A 25410-nucleotide genomic window follows, 5' to 3' on the forward strand; every position below is an offset into this window, starting at 1 on the left:
CGTGCAGAAAGCAAAATCCATTCATTGTGGTGAATTGCTTAAAAAATCTCGCAGGAGACATGAAAGCTGCTGCGCAGAATAATAGTACGAAAAATTATGTGGTACGTACTCAATGGGAACCTAATTATATCCGGAAGATAGCTAATCAGAGTTTGTTAGTTTTTACCGTTTTCCAAACGAGTAGACAATTTGAAAATCGATGTTGCCCATAAAGTACGCCGGGCAGCTGATTTAGAAGATGAAAATGTAAGTATTCGAAGGTGTTTTGGAATTGAAAAAAAAAAATTTAAAACTGACAAGTTCTAACAACGAATAGCTTGAGTCGTACTTTATCTCTTGTTTAAATAAATGGGTAGAATTGAATCTTTCGACTCATTTTAATAATTTTTTCCGAGATATTTCTCCTTATACGCAATCGCTTCCTCAGTTAATTTTTCACCAAGAGACTGTTTTCTCCATCCTCGAAAAATATGCTAGTGAAGGTAATTCGCTTTCTTTACAGCCATTGTTGGAGTTGGTCACCCAGTTTGCTCGCGATTTAACAACTGAGTTTGCTGTGTATGTGGATCGTACATTATTGTTACTATCCAAACTTGTGCGTAGTACCGAGCTAGAAGTTGTCGACTGGTCTTTTCACGCAGTTGCATACCTTTTTAAATATTTGAGAAAGATTCTAGTTCCTCAATTAAGCCATATTTATGATGTTCTGTCTCCATTATTAGGTAAACAAAAAGAAAAGGCTCATGTCATCCGGTTTACCTCGGAAGCTCTGTCCTTTTTGTGCCGCTTATGCAAAGAAGAAAATGCTTATCCATTTGTTCATCATATTTTGAATGACTTAAATGAAAACTACTCGACTCAGTATTTGGAGGGTATTGTTATCCTTTTTTCCCGCATTATCGAAGGCGTTGGTTCTAGTGTTCATTCGAAAGGTATCACTTTCTTAAGAATCCTTATGGATCCTTCTATTTATGCATTACCCAAAGCTACACCTGTTTGTATCCCCGTTTTGATTTCCATCATTCATCATTCCACTGTAGAGTCTTTTGTGGAAGTTCAGGATGTACTTATTCAAAAGATTAGGGAGAATCCTTTTCTTTATATAAAATCATTTGTTACCGTTGTCGCTACCCGAAAGGGTGGCAGACTTTCAAACTCTTCGACTTTCCTTGAAGTTTACAAAAAACTGTTAGAGACAATTGATTGGGAATCTGCAGAATATTCTAATTTAACAATAGTATACCAATTGGGAGCATATCTTATTACGTATCCCGAGGTTCCTGCTGTTATTCCTCACAGCACGCATATTTTAAGCTTCCTACAGCAAGGCCCTCCCTCATTGTTTTTATCGTTTGCTGACTTTGTTCAAAAGTTAAATCATCAAAGATACGTTTCTTTTGTTAAGCCTGTATTGTCCAAATATGTATCCTCGCATCCTGATTTGGATATGATTCACATGGCTGTTATGGAAATAATATTCGACAAAGAAGTTTCTTTAACTCCCAACATACTTAATATGGTTAGTGAAAGTTTGTCTAAAGTATCTTTCCTGACCGAAAGTGGGGAGCCTTTGACTGAAAATGAATTGGCTTCCGTATGGTCTCAATTAATTCTAATATCTTGTTCCAGTATGGATGGAGATCAACTGTATGATTGTTGTTTGCGGCTTTTAGAAAAAACGGAAAGTTTATCTTCACCCTCTTTGCTTTTTGGAAATTTGGTGGGCTTAATTTTAGGAATTCTCAACGAAAAGTTAAGTAAAAATTTAAAGAACAACTCATCACGCGTACACAAGCTAATGAATGTGGTGCTGCCTAAGTTTGAACTGTATTCCTCAAGCAAGTATTTCTTGGAAAATTTGATACCATTTGCAGCAATGAAAGCTGGTTCTGTTGAGAAATTTATGGATCCCATAATTAACTCCTTGCTAAAAAATCTGGTAAGCGGTGCTGCTGGCCTTAGGGGCGTTTCAATAAATTTAGTTCTCACTATAATTGAACGCGTCAACGGACAGTGTTCGGCCCCTTTGCTACATATCAGGGATTTAATTCAAATGCCACTTAGCCCTTCAACGAGCCGTGATGCAGTTGTACTTGCTCGGAACATTGTCAGCAAAATAAATCTACTTTCAGCACAAGATCGGAAAATCGCTTTATATTCTTTACTTGGATGTATCATAGTTAGGTTTACTCCTGTCTGGAAGGATTTCGCAAAGGCGATAACAAACTTGGTCAATAAAGAATTAGAGGGAGAGTTCATGAGTATAATGTTTACTTGGCTATCTTCTCCCAATCCCCCGGCAAATTTGCTTACTGAAGAGCAACAGTCAACGCTTCGTTTTGAGCCTTCTGAAGTCAATTATCTTTCTTCATTAGACAGATACGAGTTTACTTGTCCTTCTTTTGCAGCTTCTGAAGAAACATTTAGCACTTGCCTGTTCAATTTTGAGGAACCTAGGGTGCAGAGCATAAAAAATTTGTTAAAGCCGTTGGAAGACGATTATTCGAATCTTCCTTCGTATCGTTCTCAAAGCTTACGTATCTTGAATGAATCCTCTGATTTGGTTTATAGCCATATCGGTCAAATCGATGAGTATCTCTTTAGTCTTCAACATGGATTCGAATTAAATACGGATTGGTCTCGGCAAGATGTGTATATGCTCTTAGGCCTTTATTCACGTCTTCAAGGACAAGAACACACCAAAAATGCAAGTAAACGAAAGGAGTTGTTTCTGTGGGGGCTTAGTGTTAGTGACTCCAAGGTGCAATCTTCTGCACTGGATGCATTGTTATGCTACAAAGACGAGAGCTTAAATGTCTACGAAGGAAATTTAAAGAACTTGCTTGATGACAAAAAATTCAGAGATGAACTGACAACTTTCCTTTTTGTTAATCCGGAGGACAGTATAATTCAGGAACCTCATCGTTTAAATCTTATGCCTGTTGTCATTGGAATCTTGTATGGGAAAATGACCTCCGCAGCCTATGGCGGTCAAAAAAATCAAAATGCTCGACGATCCACTGTTTTATCTACCCTTGGAAATATGAGGATTTCGGATCTAGAATTATTGATAGGTTTGATGCTCAGGCCCTATGAAAATTTGCCTCGTTATTTTGTTGATGAAACAGATCCACTTGGTCTTGTGAAATCATTACCTGCGATATCTCAAAGACGTCAAATTGGTTTCCTCTCAATGGTTGAAGAACTTCTTAAGCAAATCGCTTCGAAGTTAACACCTGTGGCACCCTCGATTCTCAATGCTGTTTTGTACAGTTTGTTGTTTGTAGATCACTTGCTTGGTTCCAATAACGACTCGGCCTCCCCTGAAGTCAAACTCGCCCACACTATTCGCCATAACTCATTAAAAGTATATTTGTCGTTTTTGACCTCCTGCCCTGAAGTCGATTTTGGTCCGTATAATGTGTTCTTATTTAAATACTTCGTTTATCCTAAACTTCCTAAGTTTGCGACTGAGAATACTCAAAGCGTTTCTACGCTTATGCAAATTTTCAGAGTATGGTTTGATAGTACTACATATTTGTCCTCAATCTTAGAGTTTGGCAGTTCCGTAGTGGAGGTTTTGCTAGATGTTATCTGTCAATCTACTGTTAAGGTACCTGTTATTCTCTTTGTTTTTGAGGTTCTTAATAGTGTCGTCTTGCACGCGCAATCTGAAGATACGGAGGAAAAATTTAGACAAAATGTTGCTTCATTAGTGATACTCCCCAACGTAAATTTAATTTTTCAAAATCTGTCCGATGTACTTGGAAAGCCGGCTTTTGCGGACAACAGTCGAGTTTTAGATGGATTAGTCGTGGTACTAACCAATATCTCTGAGTTCATCTCTAGCGAACTCGATTCGTCGCATTTACTTGACTTACTCGTTCAATTTTTGAAGAAGCCAAAAAGACTGGTGCCAAACCCTGTAAAAGCAAATATACTGGAGCTGTTCGCCCGTTTTCTTCCCAACAATAAACCATGGGTGCAAGCTTCATTAGTGGAGTCCACAAAATTTGAAGCATTGATGCAAATGTACGCTCACATTGAGGAACCTTCATCTCGCAAATCTTTGAACGGCATATTAAGAGCTTTCAGCGATGTTAATACCGATATTGCATTTGGTTCTGTCTTTGCAGAAGAGGTTAACTCATTTTCTCAAAAGCGACTTGATGAACCTGATTTTGAACGTCGACTGTCAGCTTTTACTTCACTTAACGAAAAACATTATGCCGATATCACTAATTTAACTTGGTTACCCGTACTCTATAACTGTTTTTTCTTTATTCGAGATGAAGATGAATTGTCTATTAGGAGCAGTGCGACACTTGGAATCAAGCGCTTCATTGATACGATATCTTTGGAAGATGAGATTAGTGCTTTCAAAGCATCGTTATTTCAAAATTCTATCCTTCCTAACATAAAAACAAACATGAGGCATAAAAATGAATTTATTAGACAGGAATTCGTATCTTTGCTTAATTATTCGATTACGAATCTCCCTACATTTGAAAGTATTTCTGACATGCACGCCTTGATTTTTGATGGAGATGAAGAAGCCAACTTCTTTAATAATATTCTTCATATTCAATTACATAGAAGACGACGTGCAATGAGGAGATTGGCAACTATATGTGATACAGGAATTATTAAAAGTTCAAACATCTCACATATATTTTTACCTCTGTTAGAACATTATTGTTTTTCCATAAATATTCCTCAGGCGTTGATTGATGATACTGTACTAACTATTGGCGATATTGCTAAATGGTTGCAATGGAACCAATATCAGGCAATTTTGAAACGCTATATTGGATTGCTAAAAAATGTGTCTATGGATCAGAAGATCGTTATCCGTTTGATAAATGCTTTAGTAACTGCCTTAAGACCATTAGAGGTTGCTGTCGCATCTTATAACAAACCAGATGAGATGGACATGGAAGTAGACAAACCAGATGAAATGGACATGGAAGTAGACAATAATGATAAGTTGACATACAGGAATGCTCTTACCGATAGCTTGCCAGAAAAGTCGAAGTTGACTGCTTGTTTCGATCATCAAATTCTTCCTCCCTTGCTTCTTTACCTTCATATAAGAGAGGAATCAACAGTCATGCTTCGTGTTTCAATTGCTTTGTCAATAGTACAGTTAATTGCTTTGCTTTCGGATGAGCAGATCGCGTTACGCTTACCTTCTGTACTAATCGACATTTGCCATATCCTTCGAAGTCGAGCCCAAGATTCACGAGATGCTACTCGAAAAACTCTATCCTCTATTGCGAAAGTTTTAGGGCCCAAGTATTTCTCGTTTATCCTTAATCAACTGAGAATCTCTTTGCAAAGAGGTTACCAATTGCATGTTCTTGGGTATACTGTGCATTCACTCCTGGTCACGGTTGAAGAGGTATATCCTTATGGTTCTCTTGACTACTGTTTGGATAACCTCTCCACTATATTTGTTCATGAAATATTTGGTGAAGTAGGATTAGAGAAAGACGCAGAAGAATACAAGTCCAACGTTAAAGAGATTAAAGGGAATAAGAGCTTTGATTCCTATGAAATTGTTGCTCGTATGTCTGGTATCGAAAGCCTTGGTATACTTTTACGTCCTGTGAAGAATGTTTTATCTGAAACGACATACCCTAGATCCTTAAGAAAAGTGGATGAATTGTCTCGAAGATTGTCTATGGGTGTTATGGCTAATAAGCAAAGCGCAACTCAAAAGGCTTTGATTTTTTGCTATAATGTTTTTGATTACGTGGCGAAACAGAATGCTATTATCTCTGCGAACGATAATCATGAAGGACAGCAGAGGAAACCCAACCATTTCGCCAAGAATTCGAAAAAGCTTGTTAGATTTGCATTGGATGCTCTTCGTGGGATTATTACAAGACATAAGGAGCTACTTACCTCTCAAAATATGGCTGGATTTGTTCCCATTATCGGTGATGCATTGTTAAGCGATTCTGAAGAGCTAAATATATCTGCTCTACGTATTATAGTTGTTTTACTCCCATTGAAAATGTCACAGCTTTTTTCAGGAAGTTCTGTTTTCATTTCCCAGGCTATTAAGTTGATACAGAACTCTCCGACTACGAACTCTGATTTGTGCCAAGCTAGTCTTAAATTCATTGCTAGTATTTTGCCTTACGAAGGTGTTGAAATTAAAGAATCTGCTTTAAGCTATCTTTTGGAAAGGATAAGCAGTGACATAGAAGAGCCTGATCGCCAGGGTGTTATGTTTTCTTTAGTTAGAGCTAGCATTGTTCGAAAAGCTATGTCAGCGGAACTTTATAAACTAATGGATAAAATCCGTGATATGATGGTTACTAACCATACGAAATCAACCCGCCAAACTTGTCGTCATTTGTACTATGGTTTCCTTTTGGATTTCCCACAAGGGAAAACAAGGTTTGCGAAGCAAATGTCCTTTATCTTAAAAAACCTTGAATATGAATTTGCACCCGGCAGAGAATCAATAATGGAATTATTGCATGCTATTCTAAATAATTTTAGTAACACTCTCCTGAGAGAGTATCTTCATGGAATATTTCTTGCTCTGGTAATGGTTTTGGTCAATGACCCTGAACCACATTGTCGGGAGATGTCTGCTGAACTTATAAGAATGGTTTTCCAGCGAGTAGACGAAGAAAGTTATACCTTAATTAGACAACTTTTGTTTACTTGGATTTCAAACAAGTCTAATACTGGTAAGAATTTAAGCCGAGTTGGAATGCAACTGTTTGGGCTGCTATTTGAGATTTATGGATTTGAAAAAACTCAAGAAGTTAAAGTTTTCACTGGAGTATTGATTGATGTTGTTCAAACGGCAATAGACAAAGCTGATGATGCCCTAGATGAGTGGGAAATGCTTTATTTCGGTCTTCAGTCATGGCTTAAACTTGTTATTGCTAATCCAGAAAAGGCTTGTAGTCGTGATTATGAACAAATTTGGACTCGCCTTCGTTATGTTCTTCTTTTTAAGCATTCGTGGGTTCGACTTTCTGTTTCACGCCTTTACGGTTACTTCTTTGCGATAGCTGGCAACTCGAGTTTCAATCAAGTGAACTTAAAAGCGTCTGAAGTAGAATTTGAACTGGATTTCGTTTTGCAAATTTCAAATGCAATGCAGGCTCAATTACGCAGTTCTTCCCTTACTGAGGAATTGGGAACACAAGTTGTTAAAAACTTGGTATTCTTAACTCGCTGGTTTAACAGTATCCGAAATGCAAACTCTGAACCCTTTTTGGAGATTTTTGGACGTATGTATAAGAGCTTAAGGAAACAAAGGGTTGAGAGCATGGATCTCAGCAAGAAATACATGATTCAATTCTTCGTGATTATTATTCGAATCTTTTCAACTGATGAATTACTACCTGTTATAAAGGATATTTTAAGCGCTTTGTATAGATATACTGAGTTGAATGAGGCGGAAAAAAACTTACAACAAGAACTTGTAGATACTGTGATTGAGTCTCTTGATGTCCTTCAGTCCAAGGTTGGAACAACTGAATATATCAATGCATATCAAGAAGTTCGTCAAGCTAGTCTAGATGTTAGACGCGAACGACGTGAGAAACGAGCTATCGAGCATGTTGTTGATCCAGGGACTGCTGCTAAGAAAAAGCTACGTAAATATGAGAAGAAGCACGATGTTCGCAAAGGAAAAACACAGCATCAAAAGATGTTGAATGCTGTCTTTAAAAAAAGGTAAAAAAGGGAATACACGGTAGAATATTAGGATAATGACTTAATAATATGGATTTTGGTAAAATAGAGTCATCAGATATATATTAATCTACACTAATTAAGAAATATAGAGGTGGAATATGAAGAGGTCAAAAAAGCAAGTAAAAGCGACAGTAGTAATGTAATATTGGGTTTTCATATAGATAAATAATGTATGACTTGATATAAATATGCAATGAAGGATGGACGCAATATAAAGTTACGGAAAACGGAAGATGCATCAGTTTCTTGTTTTTGGTCTACCGCGGCCACGACCTTTTGATTTTCGTCCGCCTACGTTTGACGGTTCATCATCACTTACACATTCATCTAGATTAAGACCAGCATCACGGCATCTTCCACAGGGTCTTTGACGATCACACCCCTTCTTTGAACGCCGACAGCGGGAACAGCGACTTTTTGAGAATGAAGAAGAATCAAAGTAAGTTGGAAACGAGCCTGTGTTGATGTGGGAATTTGAGAGGTTTTCCGATCCTTGATTCGTTGAAAGTTCTTTATTATCTTCACTGTTGTTTGAAGTAAGTTGTTGAAAACTTGAAATTGTCTGACTAGACGAATGCCTCAAACTATTATTTGAACGGCGTCGCTTAGAAAAAGAGTGTAAAGATTCGCAGATTGATGAGTCACTCTGATGAGGATCTACCAAAGGATGAGTTTTGGACATGATAGGCAATTTCCCGGAATTGGGGTTTTCAGACTTAGTATGTGTAGACGAGGTTTTGGAAGTAGAATCAGAATTTCGGTGATCAGAGGAAGAAGTATTGCCCAGTCGAATAAGTTGCCAAGCAACATCTTCGTCGGAAAGGGAACGTTTTTTTGTAAATTCCCTGGGATGCTGATCTATGGAAGAAGTGACTGACGGAGGAGAGGCAGGCAAAGATGGATTTGAGTATGCGGAATACGAATTGGATGTTTTCATCGGAGAGCGATTGGTTGGGTTCAAAATGGGGGAAATTGAGCTTTTTTGTTCTCCTTTAGAACTTGAAGCGGAAGAAGCACGAGTCTGTGGAGGTTGGTCAAAAGGAAAAGCGGATCCAGGTGGAGAATGGTGAACCAGGTTAGAGATCTTAGAAACGGGGTGCCGAGCAGCAGCTGAGGCCGAGGAAGAATCAAGGACACCAGGAGCATGATGAGAGCTAGGAAAAGGGTTTGGACCCGAGTTGGAGGATGTATGGTAAGTGGCACTGAGGGGAGTAAGAGGATGGCTAGGTTCAGGGGAAGAAATCAAGAAAGATATGTGTGGTGGAGGATGAGAGGAGGAATGCAGGGTTGTGGTAGAGGCGGGACGTGAAGAAGCAGACTTGAAAGCAGGCCGCACAGGAGCTGAAGTGGTATTGGCTGAAGAATTGGAAGAATTTATACAGGCGACAGCAGAGGAAGGAGCCATGGAGGTAGGAATCGAGGAAGGAGGAGCGGCAGAGAAAATGGGACCCGTCATGGGTTGTAAAATGCTTTGTAAATCCATTGGGAGAGAAGTGAAAAGTATGTGAAAAGTGGAAAAAATAAGAGAACAGAAACAGCTAGAATCCGATGAGAGAAAGAAAGACAAGAGTGGAATCGTTGAATTGTAGAAGCAAAGGTAGAAAAAGAGAGACACAGGAATGAAGGAAGAAACAATGAAAGAAATAAAAAGGATAAAAGAGAGAGAGAGAGAGAGAGAGAGAGAGAGAAATAAGGAAAGAAAAGAAAAAGAGAAACCGTTCAATAAATAAACTAGGGGCTAAGGAATAAATAAACGAGAAGAAAAGGAAAGTGAGAGGAAAAAAAGTGGATGAAAAAGATTCGCAGTTGAAAAGAAACCGGAAGTTTTAAGAAAAGGGAAATATCTACCAGAAACGAATTGGGGAATTTGAAAACACAATATACAAGAGGGGAAAGGAAAAAGGAATGAAACCAACGACGACAAGTTCCTATTCAGTGTCTACAAGACAAGAGAGAGTGATGGAAAAAATAGAAAAGGAAAAAAAGTGTCAGTTGGGAAGCAGCGGGAAAGAAGCCGACAAAACAAGAGCGAGGGCAAGGGAGCCAATTGGAAGGGAATCGAAACGACAAAATAGCAAAGTTGCTACAGGAGGAAAGAGAAGATGGGTGAGTGAATGGGAAAGCCAAGAAAAGAGCGACGATGAAAGGGTTGCAAAAAAGCGAGCAAGGAGGATCGTTTATGTCGCAGTAAATAAAACCAAAAAAAGGAAGATAGGAAAGCTAGAAAAGGTTGCGAAAAGAAAAGAAGAAGGAAAAGGACAACGAAAAAGCAAAGTAGGAGAGGAATCAGAGACGAACAAACAAAGCAAAGAGAGAAAAAGAAAAAGTGTCGGGCAGTCGGGACGTCCGTCCTGCGAGGAAGAGGAAAAAGATGAGCAGAGAGCTTCGATAGAAAACGCAAAAAAGAGCCAAATAGACTGGCGAAAACAAAAAGCAAACACTTGAAAAAAGATAGAAAGAAGGGGAGGGAAAGTGGAAAGTAGAAGATGAAATTGCGGAAGTAGAAAGTATGGGGATCCAAGTTGACGATCCTCGGTTATGACACATTACCAGTGGAATTAGCAAGTTCGCTATAATATTACTAAATGGTACGAAGCGAAATGAAGGGGAAGGCTAACCGAAAAGAAATTTTCGCGAAACATTTGAGGCGGTTTGTTTTGCACAAGAAGGAGCGCTTTATAAGAAAACAAATTAATAGAAAACAATGAAAGTGTTTTCTATTAATTTGTATTCTTTTTTGGTGTAGATTCTTTGGAACGATCCCTTTGGGAAAAGGTTGTGAGCTAGGTATGTGAAGCGACGGGAAGGCGGGATTTTCAGGGGAAAATTTTTTAAGAATATTGTTAGGCGAAGGATGATATCATGTTGGTGAGAAAAGAAAGAAAACAAGAGAGAAAACAAGGATATTACCATTTGTGGTAATCGTTTGTATTTTTTAAAGTAATTTAAGAGTGTTTAAGAGATATTTCTTTGGTAATACGTTTCTCTTTTTGGTGAAGCTGAAGCTGACAGGAAACCCTCAAGAGTTTGTTGCGAGTAAGCAAGATGAATCTCTTTTCAGACAATAATACAATAGAAAAGAAAACCTTTAATTAGAAATTCAACAAGAATGCTTGGTTTCCGTAACGATCAACTTTATCTTTCTGGCTTAGAAATCCTAGAAAAAGAAGAAAGACGTAAACAATGTTGTAGAACCGTCAGAGGTGATATTTGTTGGATGATAGAAATTGAATTGGGGGAAATGGGATAGAGAAGAAAAGAAAGTACCTTTTTCCTTTTTCCTTTTCCACAACTTTATGACTTTACGACTTTATGAATGCTTGTAAAATCGCTTTTCAATCGCAAAAAGACAAATTCCACCCACTAAACATTGCCACTTCCTTTTCTCTATTGTTTCCCTTGGTGTTCAAAGAAGCATTCATCAAGCAAATGGTCCGGTCCTCCTTGGGATTTTTCAAAACAATAACAGAATGCAATTCAATATAGCGTCATTCTTGCCATACAAAAAGAAATAAAAAGGAATCAATTGAAGTATCTACTGTGTCTGTTTTATGCTTTCGTCCATCTAGAAATCCTCTTCTTTCATCTTTTATCTTTCATCCTTATTGCTACTGAATACCTTGGCACTGTTATTCTGTCTACAAGGATGCTACAAAGGTTGCTCCTACAGGTTCTAGGAAACCACGAAATAAGCAACAACAGGAAAAAAAATAAAAAAAATAAAGTAAAGAATAAAAAGCAAAAACAAAAACAAAATCAAAAAATTGAGAGCGAAAACATAATAAAAAAGATTCCGTCAGGGGGAATCGAACCCCCGCCGCATCGGTGAGAGCGATGAATCCTAGCCACTGGACCATGACGGATTTCTCTTATACAAAAGAAAACGAAAACCTACTAGTTCATCTTTGACGAAATGGTATCGCTGGCGAACAGGCTAATGAAGGTTTGAAAGACTTCTTGTTTTGCTACAAGTATTCATATTTATTTTTATATCTATTTATATTTATTCTTTTCCTTTCAATTGCACAATTGCTTACTACAAGAACCACGACCACGCTCGTCTGTAAGTGCCATTCATCTCAACGTCATGTTCCTTTTGCTTGCCTTTGCCATTGTAAGATTCGGTGAATCAATCTGTATCTCAAATTTGTTGCCCATCCTTGACATCATTGCCTGCTGAATCGAGGCTTGGTGTGATCGAAAATCTACTTTTATACCACTTCAGGTACTCCTGTTCGCTTTAATCTTTGCCATTCCCATTCAACAACTCATACTTTCATCTTCCTCTTCCCCCATCGAATTCACTCTCTCCCTCTTCATTTCCAAGTGAAATCTTTTGTTTTCCAACCTTTCTCTAATTGATTTGCTTTTCACAAGGTTTTTCTCTTTACTTTACTCTACTCTGCTATTTAATTTTTGATTTTTTGATTTTTTGACTTTCTGATTTTCTGAGTTTTATTTTCAATTTCAATTTCAATTGCTCTATTTGTACTTCCTTTCAAGCTTTCTGCTTTTCTTCCAGCCAGCTATGCTCTCCACGACGCCCATCATCACCCCTACTGAAGACGACAGTACGGAGCAAGATTTAATCTCCAATATACCAGGTGCATACACTGAATTCACCCAGCAGCACAAACCAAAATCTCTTGCTACCGCCGCCAACTTTCAAACTCTTCCTAAACTTCACCATGAAACTCCTTTTCAGTCTCATACTGCTTTGCCCCCTCCCGGCAATGACTATGATTATGACTATGATATTGACGACGACGATTTCGACCGCTCCTCCTCGTACAGTCACTTGACCGACGAGTACCACGGTGATCGCGATCCCAGAGACTATTACGGCGATCTCGCCATGTACGCTTCTCTCCACCACCATGGTGACATGCAGGACATCCCACGGTTTCACGACAAACCATCTGCTTCCCGAAAAGGAAATCAGGCGAAAAGCCCTATTACTGCTTATCCCCATGCAGATCCCCACGACAGTAATCTCAATTACGAAATGGGCGACTCTCAAACTCTCCCAATGACCGAAAGCTTTGCTGATTTACTGGACCCTCACGCCCATTCTTCTGATCACAGCCATGAAGACGCTTTTGGCAACTCACACACAGACCGCGGCTTTACTTATCCCCCCAATATGCCCGCTTTTAATTTCTCCACCATCAACCATTCCTCCTCTGGCTTCAATTCTTCTTCCTCTAATGTCCAGATGAATTTCGTCAATGGTGAACCGGTGTTTCCTCGCGCCACCTCCAGTACGTACAATCCCGAAGCGGACGCTGTCTCTAACCTCTCCTCAAAGTCCTTTGTAAATCAAGAGTATGTCATGGGTGGAAACCAACACAAGGGCAATCAAGCGCAACCTCAGTATGATGCCGTTTACGGCCCCCAAGTGAATCCAAAGTCGATTTCTGACCAACTCCTCGATGTTTTTCCTAAACCTTTCCGTCAAACCGAGGCATCCTCTTCATCGCCATCAACTTCAGATACCATGGAAGGCCAGCACGAGCAGGCCGAGGATCCAACTCAACCCGCGTCTCGTAACACTCAATCCAACTCTTACCCTCAAAGGAGGGGATTCCGACTTTCTCACGAAACCGATATCCTCTACAATGACGCTTCAGTTCGGCCTGTCCACACGTCTGTTGATAGCGGACCCAGGCGCTTTTCAAGCACAAAACGCACGCAGCAATCTGAGCCCAAGCGTTCCTCCGATGCAGCGCCCATTGAGGCCGCCCACCGATCGTTCATCCTGAACAATGACGATGTCGATCCTACGCCTAGCATAGATTCTACCAGTCAGGAATCGCAAGATCCCACCGTCAATACACAATCCTCTAGCCCTTCCTACTGTCATAATGGAAGGCGCGTTCACAATAACACTTTGACACCTTATCCCTCTGTTTCCGACACTACTTCGATGGATGTGTCCTCGATAACGAGTTATGATCTTCGATAACCAGAATAAGTTCCTTTTGTTTTTTGTGCGTGTTTTTACGAATATCATTTATGAATCTCTTTCTTGTTGGTACCCGATTGGTGGTTTCTTCGTTCTTGAGATACCATGTATTGTTTTGTTCATTTATGTATTTCATGATTTCTTTACGACGTTTGATGTTATTGAGTTAGGCTAGAGTTATTGGCTTACAATTTACTTTCATTTGTTTTGTAATCAATGAACTTTTTATTTGTTTTTTCCCGTTTCAAACCAAGTCAAGTGAAAGTTATTTAAACCTCCAAACTTATACTACCTATAGCTTGAGATTCCCATATCATCGTCGTCGTTTCCGATCAAGTGGGTTTATTTTATTTATTTATATTTATATTTATTTTTATTTTTGTCTGATCGCAGTGTTTAACAACATTCTTGTGGGCAAAGCCAGTGATGTCAAGGGACTCATCATATTAAATCATCTTTGTTCATGATGTCAAAGAAATAATACCTGGATTTTCTGGTATAAATACTTGAATGCCTCGACATGTCTAACATCCTTCTATATTTAGATTTCTACTATCACTCTAACATGCAAAATTTAATGAACCTTGGAGGCCCTAAAGCCGGCTCTGGCGGCGGTGGAATTGCTGATGATCCTATGGGCTTCGCATCCCATGCCAACTCTGATTTGAAGCAAGCACAAACTATGAAGAAAATCAACGATGTGATCCCAGGAGACACGAAGCAAAAGATGGCTATTATGAACAAAATTAATGATGCTACCGGTGGTAATGCCATGAAGGTAATTATGCAAATCAAAGAGAGCTCTTCCTCTCCTCAAGAAGCTTTCAGCAAAATCCAGAGTCAATTCAAATTATAAACATAAATTCATGCATCATCGCATCCTTTCGACCTTTTTCATATTTATATAAATCCAAACATTTTCATGATTTGGTCCGTTATAACAACCTTGGTTGTTCTCTGACATATGTTATGATAGTTGCTTAGAAATCAAATGATGAATTCGTAACCAACTTAGACTTGTTTTTTGTGAACGGATAAGTATTTCATACCAGTATTAGATCTATCTGATTTGTACTACTTGTCTACAATGCGTAGTAGTCGCTTCTATCTTCTATCAAAATACATACATTATAATATTCCTAAAGCCATGTAAACCAGAAACCCAAAAAAACAAAATTTCACGTCCATCTATCTATCTTTCAATTTCTTACAGGAATTCGAGCAATTTAACCACTCGATACCTTAGTGGAAACACCTTCAGCAAATTGATTGTAAAAGTCCAACATGCCTTGGTTAATTCCCTTTCTGAGTGCAAGCAACGCTTTTTCAAAATGTGCTTGTGTAATTTCCGTTGCTTCAACATTCTCGTGCATAGCAACTAACCCAGCATCTTGGCACAGAGCAACTATTTCTGCTCCTGAACAACCCTCCGTGCGTAGCGCGATATCCTCCAAGTCGATGCCTTCAGTAAACTTCATCTGTCTGGTTTGAATCAGAAGAATCTGTCGACGTGCTTCAAAATTTGGTGGCCCAACATAAAATAGTCGATCCAATCTTCCAGGTCTCATCAAAGCCGGATCAATCACGTCCGGTCGATTCGTTGCTGCAAGAACAAGTACATTCTTCAACGCCTCTATACCATCCATCTCATTTAGTAATGCCGTAACAACTCGATCTCCACTGTGATCCCCACCTCTGCTGCCGGTCAGGGCGTCAATTTCGTCAAAAAAGATGACAGATGGACTCGCTTGCCGAGCTTTTTGGAAAAGCTGACGAACAGCTCGCTCACTTTCACCGATGTATTTGTTAAACAACTCAGGGCCCTTGACAGAAATAAAGTTCAATCCCGTTTCAGTCGCTATCGCCTTCGCAGTTAACGTCTTCGAACATCCAGGTGGACCGTACAGCAAGATTCCCTTAGGGGGACGCACGCCTAACCTAGAAAAAGTTTCTGGGTGCGTCAAAGGCCATTCGACTGATTCTTTTAATTTTTGCTTGACATCTTCCTGGCCTCCTATTTGTGACCACTTCACATTGGGTGACTCGATGATAAATTCCCGCATCGCACTTTGTCGCACCGAGGTCAACGCTAGTTCTACATCATCTAGCTCTACAGCCCCCGGGGTTTCCTTCGTAGTAGCGTCACCGGCCTCATTTCGTATTCTTAAAGCTCTCTTGATTGCGCGTAAAGCAGCCTCGCGAACAACAGCGGTTAAATCAGCACCCACATAGGCATGAGTGCGACCAGCCAAATCTTCCATTTCTTCAGGGCTAAGTGTATTTGGAACATTTTCAAAAAGAAGCTTTAATATGTCCAAACGAGCATTCTTATCTGGTATTCCAACCTCAATCTCTTTCTCCAGCCGTCCTGGTCGTCGAAGAGCTTCATCTATAAAGTTTGGACGATTCGTGGCCGCAAATACGGCCACCTTACCAGCACTTGACATGCCATCAAGCAAAGTTAGTAAACTTGCAACAGCTCTGCTTTCTGCTTCGCTAATATCAGCAGTTCGCTTAGGCGCAATTGCATCAACCTCATCAATAAATATAATAGATGGCTGCTGGGAGCGAGCATCATCAAAAATCTTTTTGAGTCTAGCTTCTGTTTCACCCATGTATTTGCCAACCACAGATGGACCATCAATCCGGAACACACGCGCATTTGTTTCAGCTGCTATTGCCCGTAAAATCATGGTTTTACCAGTTCCAGGAGGTCCATAAAGTAGAATACCTCGAGGAGGAGAAATGTGAAAATATTCAAATAATTCGGGACTTTGAAAAGGAAGTTCGATGACATCTCGAACTTGTTGTATCTGATGATCTAAACCTCCAATAGAGGAGAATGTTACAGGTGGAGATGAAGTCTCCTGCTGATTCTGAGATATTTCGACCACAGATGAGGAAAGTGAAGTTTGTGATTGAAACATTTCAGATTGAAAAGCACCTTCGACATCCATCTCGGAAGATGCAGTAAACCGATAAAGACGAGGTTCCTCCAAAGAAAGATCAGATATTGCTTCCAACAGGTTGCTGGGAGAACGGACGTGAATTTCATCAACTTTAATGCAGCCCGGTGGGAAACTATCACCATCATGTTGTAAATGGTTACTGATTGATGGAGGGACTGAACCAGGTATTAATGATTTTGTTGTGTTTGAGCTTTGTGCTGAATAAAGCATGCCCAGATGCACATAACGCATTTCCAGTAGGGTCTTCTTGATCTCAGATTCCGAAAAAGGGGTTCCTTCTGAATTTGGACCACAGGTTATCTTTAAACTTTCTACATCCTTCAATGGATGAGCGTATTTAACGGCGTTTACTCGCTGACCAACTTTTACATTTGCCCATTCCGCGAACTGCGAGCTGATCCCTACTTCAAAGGGACCCAAATTGACTCCTCGTGGGACTTGGACAATACCAATTGACGAACCATCATAATGTTTTACAGAAACGAGCTGTTTCTGAACGAATCCCAGTCGTTTTAAAGCTGCAGGAGAAAAATACACATATCGAAGATCCCTCCAAGAACCATCTCCTTCTATCAACTTTACCGATAGTTTAATGGGAACAGACATCCCAATATGAACTGTTAAACCTTCTGCCTTGGTTTATGGCTGATGACAAAAGTATTTCTTGGTATACGGAAGCACACTCAACCTCTTAAAATAGTAAACATTGAAAGATTCACAAATTCATTCAAAGTCTTCGTTTTCAGGTGTTTACGAGATACAAATCCAAATGAAGCTTTAAAAAATTAAAAACAATTCATCTAATTTATAAGGAACTAAATTGAAGGATACTTACTGAACGGAGTTATTTATTAACAGTAGTAAGGTATTTTTTAAGATATAACCAGTAAGAAATCCAGAATTACAAAACATGCGTTAACAAGAACACACACTTTTCTTTATATATCTGTCGGCTCTATTTAAGTTTCTAAAATTGAAATTGAAACGAAAGACGACAAAATACATCTTTAGCTACAAAATGAATAGATTCCAAATATACCATAGTCATGTTATCGAAGATATTATGGGTAATAAAACGAAAATAAACAGGCACGAAAGAACAGTAAAGATTATATAAGATAATAAACAATTTAATATGAACATATCAAATACCAGCATTGCACTGTAACAAAAGAAGTATAATACAACCCAGGGTATTTGACAAGAAACAAAAATAATGGTCCACAATAAAGACTTCATACTTTCCAAACATTCCAAGATGCAAAAGAAATAAAGGTATTAGGGTATTAACAATAATAGGAAAAGTAACAACGCCCACAAACAAGAAAAACAATAAACGACAGTTTGTATGTATATATTTATAACGCTTGATTTTTTTTTGTAAACCATCTGCCTTCAGGGCAAAATTGTGCTAGAAACCAAAAAAAATATAATCCTCAATCACCAGCATTTCAATAACCCAGACTCCAGACGATTTGACAGTTTTATATAAGAAAAAGACATAACACCAAAACTCCTTCATAGCAAAACATACATGAATTGCAACCTAAACAAACCACAATCCTAACAACACTTGAAAAAAAAGACAGCTTAATAATAGTAGGATTGATTGAACAATTGTGAACGAAAAATCACACCTGCTCATATTAAGCATCGTAAATAACTCTAGCACAGCATAACTCCAAAACCATCCTCAAAAATAAAAAGAATTAAAGAAATTAATTTAGTCTCCTTCCTTTGAAATCCCACAAGTAAACTTTTAACAATATTAGATAATAAAGAATGATGCTTGGTTTATTATATAAAGAAAGGTAAAACGAAGAGACCATAACATGTTCGTATTTACACAAAAACGTAAGAGGCAATTGTCAAACGAAAGACTAATTAAAACGAAGCTCACCTTGTCTAGGCAATAATGACTGCTGGAGGCGAGGGTATGTTCCCGGAAAAACTTTCGGGAGCTTTGCTGAAACTCTGGGTAATCCATAATCAGTACCAATAGCAGGATTCATGATTTGAGAAGCATATGGATAAGCAGGCATTGTAAGCTTTCCGGTAGGAGCCTCACGGCGCAGCAGAGGGGAAACAGGGTTCAACAAGGAACCACCGCTAAGACTCGCAGACTTCGCCAAAGTAGGGTTCACTAAAGAGGACGTGTCTAAACCGGATGAACCAGACTTTGCGTTCTCATTACGAGGGGTTTGAAGAAGCAAGTTGGACTTACGGCTTGCTGCACCATTGCTATTACCAAGTCCCGCTGTTGGGGCAGCAGCGGGTTGATAAGCTGAGTAAGCAGGTGTTGCATCAATAGAAGGAGGAACGCCATTCAAAAGACCATTTGAGGGAGATAAAGTAAGCGAGCCAAAATCCCGAGTCAATCTTGAAGAAGCACTATCCAACGAAGGTGCAGTCATAGAAATACCACTCAAAGCAGGCGATAAACTTTTGCTTGTCATTCCAACTTCTTCCATCAATCTGTAGTAAAGAGGGGTAGGTTGCACATGCAAATTATTAAGAACGCGCTTGATCACCATATGAAATTGAGTCAAGTATTCATGGCCGATTGATGGATAAGTAATGACTTTGTGAACAAAAGAGGGACCCACTGCCTGATCTTGCAATATATATGTAAGGACGCTATCATTTTCAGAGAAAAAGATATTCTTGAGCAAGAGATTCCGAGACTCGGGTTCCTGCTTGTTGTTGATTAACTTGAAAATGAGGGTAGAAGCAAGTTTGTGAGTGCACGTTGTATGTAAATGAGCTGCAAGGTGAATGGCTAAAAGACGATGTCTATTCTTAAAGAAAGAGTTGTCTAAAAGCCAAGTTAGGAGAAGCATGCCATTGGTATTAATGGCAAGTAAGTGAGAGTTGATAATGATAGCAGCAACAACAAGAGCTTGCTGCTCAAAAGTAGCATGCTCATTCTCCAAACAAGCACGAATAGCTCTAGCACCAAAGCGGCTTTGCCCAATTTCGCAACAATGCCTGGCCATGGTTTCGAAAAGAAAGCAGTTATTAGGGTATCTGAAATGCAAGCAGCATTGTGCCACATAATTGCCAAATTGATCGAAATATAGTAATGCAGCATAAGGGCGAAGATGTGCAACGATCAGCTCCATTTGAAAATCGGTAGATGCGACATCAATGATCTTTTGCGCAGCCCATGTGCCGTTCTTGTGAATACCTATGGCAGCAAGGTATGGAGCGATACGCTCAAGCATAGCCTCCTTGACAGGATCAGAACAGTATTCGAAAAATTTTTGTATAACTGTGTTACCAAGATAATCACTTGATAGTTCAGCTACATCGTCTAGCATGCTAGTAGCAATAACTTCAATTTCCTCTTGTGTATAAAACCCACTGTCGATATTCTTTCGGATTTCACGAAGTTTTGACGCCTCGAATTGTCTCGACCGTAAAGTTTCAAGAGAAGGACGAATTTCCGTAGCAACCTGACTTTTTTCAATGGCGCTGGCAATCATTGATTCAACCGTCTCTAAATTAATTTTCATTTCAAATTGCTTGGCAATTTCTAATAAATCAAGACGATTTTTTAAAAGAAAGTTAGCGGCTGCAGTGGAATGCGACCGGAGCACTGGCTCTTTGGGTTGAGCAAAAGAGACTGTCGAAGAAGCAGGACTGCTGTTCTCAAAGCTAGACGTTGGCCTAGCAAGGATAACTTGAATAGGACCATGATTCTCAAAAACAGCGCGATTATGTAAAGCATCCCTAGCAATTATTGCTGACCCCAAGGACTCATAGCTTACAATGGCCGAATTATCTGGCGACAGCATCCATACATCTTTTACTTTACCGTAGGACGAAAAAAGTGCATGCATAGCACCACTAGAGGTCCCTACGGGTAATTTCGACACATACAGCATTGTGGTTGTGCTGAAGAAAAAAATGCGCAAAAATCCTTGACAATATACAAAAATTCTCGTTTACCCTATAATGCTGTGCACTATTGTGGATAACGATCTCTAAGGTACCTACGGTAATTTCTGTAGGAAAGAGAACGGTTCGAGAAAAAAAGCGAAAAAAGCAAGGAATTGAAAAGATTGACGCGTCTCTAAGGTTTGTTGTCTAATAATTAATCTGTTCGACCTCCTTTTAAGCTTCTTTGTACGGTCCAAGAGAGCTAAAAAGCAAATCTCACAAGCTCGAGCTTTTTTAGCTGCTGAGCAGAGGTAAAAGAAAAGGAAGCTCTTCTTTTTTCAGTAATACAATGAATTCGTTAAAAACCGCGCAAAAAACCTCTAAATGTTGTGTTTCCCCTCTGTTTCCCAGTATAGGTGGTGAACAACTGCGTACTCGTATATACACAAAATGGCAAACCAAACTGTTTTCTAAATGCTAGCAACTTGGCATATTCGGTATATAACTACCATATCCGTTAAATCGTTTAAAGACGTCTCCTTTGGCTGGCTTACAAAACAACAACGAAACAGAATTATAAGTTTATGTAGCATTAAAAAATGCAGGTTGTTTATGGCGTGAAGATGGTTTTATTCTATTCTATTAATTTAAAGAACTTCTTGTTCAATCGTTCATAATGGAGTAAAGCTTCTGAAAAACACAAATGTCAAGGGACTATGGTTCATATCTATGAGTTAGGAACATCTTTCTCGAAAAAGATCCATGAATCGGTCAACTTTTTTTTTATTTTAATAAAATTTACTTAGTTTTTATTTTTTTGCCCAGTTCTACCGTTCAGGAAGAGACATTTCTGAAAACATATTTATATTCATATAGTCGACATATAGGAATATGCTTTGAATACACGGCACCAGAAGCATATACCCTTACAAATATCATGAACAAATATGAATGGAATAGAGTATCATGGAGGAGAATAAAACACTCAATTCTGTATATATATACTCAGAAGGAAGACTGTCGTATACTACTTTTCTACTCTTTCCATTCTTTCATGTATACATACACATCGTTCTATACTGACGCATAGTACAACAAATTCGATCTAACATATGTATTTATTCAAAATAGTTTAAAGAAACAGCATCAACAAAAAAAAACCAAAAATTCCATAGAAACGCTCCGAGGTGTTTGAATATTACAGGACATTAGCAAACCCTCATTGACCAAAACTGTTTCGTAGAAAGTCTAAAAGAAACAACGAATCCAAGGTTAATGTTACTTGACAAAAAACAACACCAACAACAACTAAAAGCACCTCACAAAAAATAAAATCACTACAGAACAGATTTAAGGCAAACGTGATTTCTGGTATTTAACCGCCTCTTGCATATAGTTATCAAAGAGGTAGTGGGTATCCATAGGACCACCACGAGCTTCAGGATGGAATTGAACAGAAGAAATAGGGCGAGTAGTATGGGAAATACCTTCATTAGATTGGTCATTTAAATTAACCCATGTAGACTTCCAATCTGCAGGAAGGGATGCGATATCAACGGCATAACCATGGTTTTGGGAAGTAATGTGGCAGTTACCACTAGCAATATCGAAAGCAGGAATGTTATGACCACGGTTTCCGTACTTGAGCTTAATAGTCTTAGCACCAGCGGCCAATGCAAGGACTTGGTGACCCATGCAAATACCCATAATAGGTCCATTGTAGGTGTTCATTAATTGACGAAGATTGCTGACAGTCTTGGTAAGGTGAGTAGGGTCACCAGGGCCATTGGTTAAGAAAACACCATCGTAGTTGCTAGCAATGTTTTGGATAGGGTAATCATAGGGGAAAACGGTAACACTAGCACCACGACTGACAAGGGAACGGAGAATGTTTTCCTTGACACCACAGTCAATAACGGCAACATTCAACATTCCGTCACCACCGCTAATGAAGAAAGGCTCACGAGTAGAAACTTGACTAACCAAATTGACGGCACTGGGATCAGCGAAAGCTTCATCGTCATTAGCATCGTATTCTTCACCGATGCTGATTTTAGCAAGACTACTACCTTGTTCACGCAAGAAAGTAACGATAGCACGGGTATCTACGCCAGAAATGGCAGCAACACCTTCACGGGCACACCATTCACCAAGAGATTCAACAGCAGTCCAGTGAGAGTACTTGGTAGCATAGTCGTTTACAACTACACCAGCACATTGAATGTGTGGAGATTCAAAGTGGCGAAGAAGACCGTGTTCATCACGCTTCGAACCACTTGGAACACCATAATTGCCAATCAATGGTTGAGTAAAGACCAAAATCTGTTGTTTGTAGGAAGGATCGGTCATAGATTCGACATATCCGACAGGAGAAGTGGTAAAGACAGCTTCACCAGAGATGTTACGGTTGGCACCAAAAGAAGTTCCATGGAAAATGGGACCGTTACGGATAGTAAGGGTAGCAATGTCGTTCGTAGTTTGTGGTGTAGGAAAGGGAGTTTGCTTGGGTAAAATACGTTCATAGTTGGTAACAGGAGGGAGCTTGGAATAGAAGCGTTGCCCACATCGGAGAGAAGTATTCAAAATAGAAGGCTTCAAATAACGAAACATTTTCGACAACAAAGGTTTCGTAACACCAGACGATACGGAGAGAAAATAATTAAACAAAGTAATTCTAATAGACAAAAAAAAATCAAATAGTTTCCTTGATCCCTTTTTCTCCAACTTTCAAGCACCGCGTGTTGTGATAAAACGAAGCTGAAAGCTAAAGTATTCTTTATACGAGAAATATCCTCTATAAAAAAATGCGACTCCAAAAAATCAAGAATAGTCGCTAATTAAACGAAAGAAAAGCCTCAATCCCTATAATATCCAGAATTGACCTGTCAAGGGAAAATGGTGGTAGTAAAGGCGAAGTTTGTGATTGATGGTATATTTACATGTTGGCAAATACTGATCTGCATGGCGATCTAACGATCCTAATTAGATTGCCAAGATAAAAATGCCTCCCATACAGAAACAATTTTTTTTTTAAATTAACGGTATTATATAGTAATATAATTATAAGTATAGTTTAATAAAATCAGTATATAACTATCTGAGGCAATTCCCCTAGCAATCGGCTTCTTCATAGGCCAGCAGGTTTTACGAATGCCTTTTCTAGTTCTTAAAATTAGAATATGAACAAAAGAGAACTACACGGGAACTCATTATCAAGCTAGCTTCATTTCACGAGATCGAGTTTGAAGCAGCTGTTGGAAAAAATAAAATAAAATAAAATAAAGCATTTTTTATATGCAATGGTCATAACACTGATGATACAGTGTCAGCGATTACTTTTGTCCACTTGTAAAACCAAGAACCAAGCGAACCTGTAATATATTATGTAAGGAACCAAGAAAACAAACATGAAAAACGAGAGACGATACATTTGCGGGGAAACCATGCAAGATAATTAACTATAATAGATCTTTCTAAATCATTCTCTTGCGTAGTAGAAACGAAGAATTAGTAAAAGTGAGAGAGAAGGAGCGATTCTCATTCAGGGTTCTCAAATTTTGGTTCTTTGGTACAACCTATTTCATTTCAATAAACACAATGCACCAAACGTACCACTAAGAAAAAGAGCAGTGCACGTTCACACAAAACCAGCAACCATGAATGGATTGAAAATCATTAGGCGGACTTTGGCTTTGGTTGTTGCCAAATGCCAAAGGAATAATTCAATCGGATGACTAGTAGATCGATGGCCATACGAATACTATCTTTTAATAAAGTCATTTTGCTACCACCGACTTCATGCCAAGTAATGGGAATTTCGTAAATTGGCAATCGAAGAAAACGAGCAAGAGTTAAAACTTCAATGTCAAAAATCCAACCTTCAACATGCATTCGAGAATATATGTTTCGATACGCAAAGCGTGAAAACAATTTGAAGCCACATTGTGTATCGCCGATTTCACGAACTCCCAGAACTTGCAACAGCTTGTGAAAAGAATGCATCAAAAAATTACGTATAAATGAACGCTTAACAACTGCTTCTGTGTTTACCATGTGAGCACGAGAGCCAATGACAACACCCCCAGTAGCATTTTTGGGCATGTGTTCAAATAGGAGTTCAATATCAGAAAACTTGGATGCACCATCAGCGTCTGCAAATATAGCATACTGTCCACGAGCATGAAGCATACCCCAAGTAACTGCACCTCCTTTTCCTCGATTTTTCTTCAAGGAACAAACACGGACATGATCTCCCAAATTAAGGGAACCAGAGAACTGTAACACTGAATCCACGGTTGAGTCCGTACTTTCATCATCAACTACAAGAACCTCCCATAGACGCTTTCCTCGATTCCCAAAAGTTCGATAGCGTTTCTCCAAATGATCTACCGTTTCTTTCAGCATATCAACTATTCTATCCGATTCATTGTATGCAGGGACAACCACAGTAAGTCGTATTTGCTCATCATCACAGTTCTTCTTCAATGTTTTGTATTCTTTACGACCATCCTCTATATATACACAGCGATTCTCACCCTCGATTTGCTTTCTTGGGGAATGTGATCGAGTTAAATAGGTGTAAATCTAACACATATGTTAACAAATTATAACTGAAATCAACAAAGAGAAAGCTGAGATGGAAGTCCACTGGATATTTTTAAGGACTTCGTAAGCAATCATTTTCACGCATTATACGCAAAAGCTTTCAATATACTGTATTAAATCTTACAAAAATTCCAAAAATGAGCCCCAAAAGACAAGAACTGAGCGCAATTGAAATAAACATGTTGGTGGGACCTTCTTTAAAGAAGGGCTTTGATATTTTAAAAGAAAGCATTAATGACACCCATGTACAAACTAATAAAT

The 25410-nt window shown here is 38.9% G+C and overlaps 8 protein-coding genes and 1 non-coding gene across 9 annotated transcripts; 3 read left to right on the plus strand and 6 right to left on the minus strand.

The window, feature by feature from the left end:
* Positions 1-59: 59 nt before the first annotated feature.
* On the plus strand, positions 60-7711 carry utp20 (U3 snoRNP protein Utp20; the record flags this gene model as incomplete). Its single annotated transcript, XM_056179230.1, has 3 exons — positions 60-101; positions 160-246; positions 317-7711. The coding sequence occupies 3 exons, from the start codon at positions 60-62 to the stop codon at positions 7709-7711; spliced, it is 7524 nt and encodes a 2507-aa protein (XP_056035789.1).
* A 255-nt stretch (positions 7712-7966) lies between these two features.
* Positions 7967-9211, minus strand: SOMG_00437 (DNA-binding transcription factor; the record flags this gene model as incomplete). The annotated part of the gene is made up of 1 exon (XM_056179231.1): positions 7967-9211. The coding sequence occupies one exon, from the start codon at positions 9209-9211 to the stop codon at positions 7967-7969; it is 1245 nt and encodes a 414-aa protein (XP_056035790.1).
* A 2308-nt stretch (positions 9212-11519) lies between these two features.
* Positions 11520-11591, minus strand: SOMG_20015. Its single transcript has one exon. It is a non-coding gene; the product is annotated as a tRNA-Glu (tRNA).
* A 665-nt stretch (positions 11592-12256) lies between these two features.
* On the plus strand, positions 12257-13693 carry mug147 (Schizosaccharomyces specific protein Mug147; the record flags this gene model as incomplete). The annotated part of the gene is made up of 1 exon (XM_056179232.1): positions 12257-13693. The coding sequence occupies one exon, from the start codon at positions 12257-12259 to the stop codon at positions 13691-13693; it is 1437 nt and encodes a 478-aa protein (XP_056035791.1).
* Positions 13694-14258: 565 nt separating this feature from the next.
* On the plus strand, positions 14259-14549 carry tam13 (Schizosaccharomyces specific protein Tam13; the record flags this gene model as incomplete). Its single annotated transcript, XM_056179233.1, has 1 exon — positions 14259-14549. One exon carries the CDS (start codon positions 14259-14261, stop codon positions 14547-14549), a length of 291 nt encoding a protein of 96 aa, XP_056035792.1.
* A 370-nt stretch (positions 14550-14919) lies between these two features.
* Positions 14920-17268, minus strand: SOMG_00440 (ribosome biogenesis factor recycling AAA family ATPase; the record flags this gene model as incomplete). Its single annotated transcript, XM_056179234.1, has 1 exon — positions 14920-17268. One exon carries the CDS (start codon positions 17266-17268, stop codon positions 14920-14922), a length of 2349 nt encoding a protein of 782 aa, XP_056034977.1.
* Positions 17269-18542: 1274 nt separating this feature from the next.
* puf1 (pumilio family RNA-binding protein Puf1) lies at positions 18543-20549 on the minus strand (the record flags this gene model as incomplete). Its single annotated transcript, XM_056179235.1, has 1 exon — positions 18543-20549. The coding sequence occupies one exon, from the start codon at positions 20547-20549 to the stop codon at positions 18543-18545; it is 2007 nt and encodes a 668-aa protein (XP_056034976.1).
* Positions 20550-21894: 1345 nt separating this feature from the next.
* Positions 21895-23154, minus strand: arg5 (arginine specific carbamoyl-phosphate synthase subunit Arg5; the record flags this gene model as incomplete). The annotated part of the gene is made up of 1 exon (XM_056179236.1): positions 21895-23154. One exon carries the CDS (start codon positions 23152-23154, stop codon positions 21895-21897), a length of 1260 nt encoding a protein of 419 aa, XP_056036236.1.
* A 1065-nt stretch (positions 23155-24219) lies between these two features.
* Positions 24220-25381, minus strand: alg5 (dolichyl-phosphate beta-glucosyltransferase Alg5; the record flags this gene model as incomplete). The annotated part of the gene is made up of 2 exons (XM_056179237.1): positions 24220-25128; positions 25274-25381. The coding sequence occupies 2 exons, from the start codon at positions 25379-25381 to the stop codon at positions 24220-24222; spliced, it is 1017 nt and encodes a 338-aa protein (XP_056034978.1).
* Positions 25382-25410: the final 29 nt, after the last annotated feature.

This window comes from Schizosaccharomyces osmophilus, chromosome 1, assembly GCF_027921745.1.
Source record: "Schizosaccharomyces osmophilus chromosome 1, complete sequence".
NCBI classification, from domain to species: Eukaryota; Fungi; Ascomycota; class Schizosaccharomycetes; order Schizosaccharomycetales; family Schizosaccharomycetaceae; genus Schizosaccharomyces; species Schizosaccharomyces osmophilus.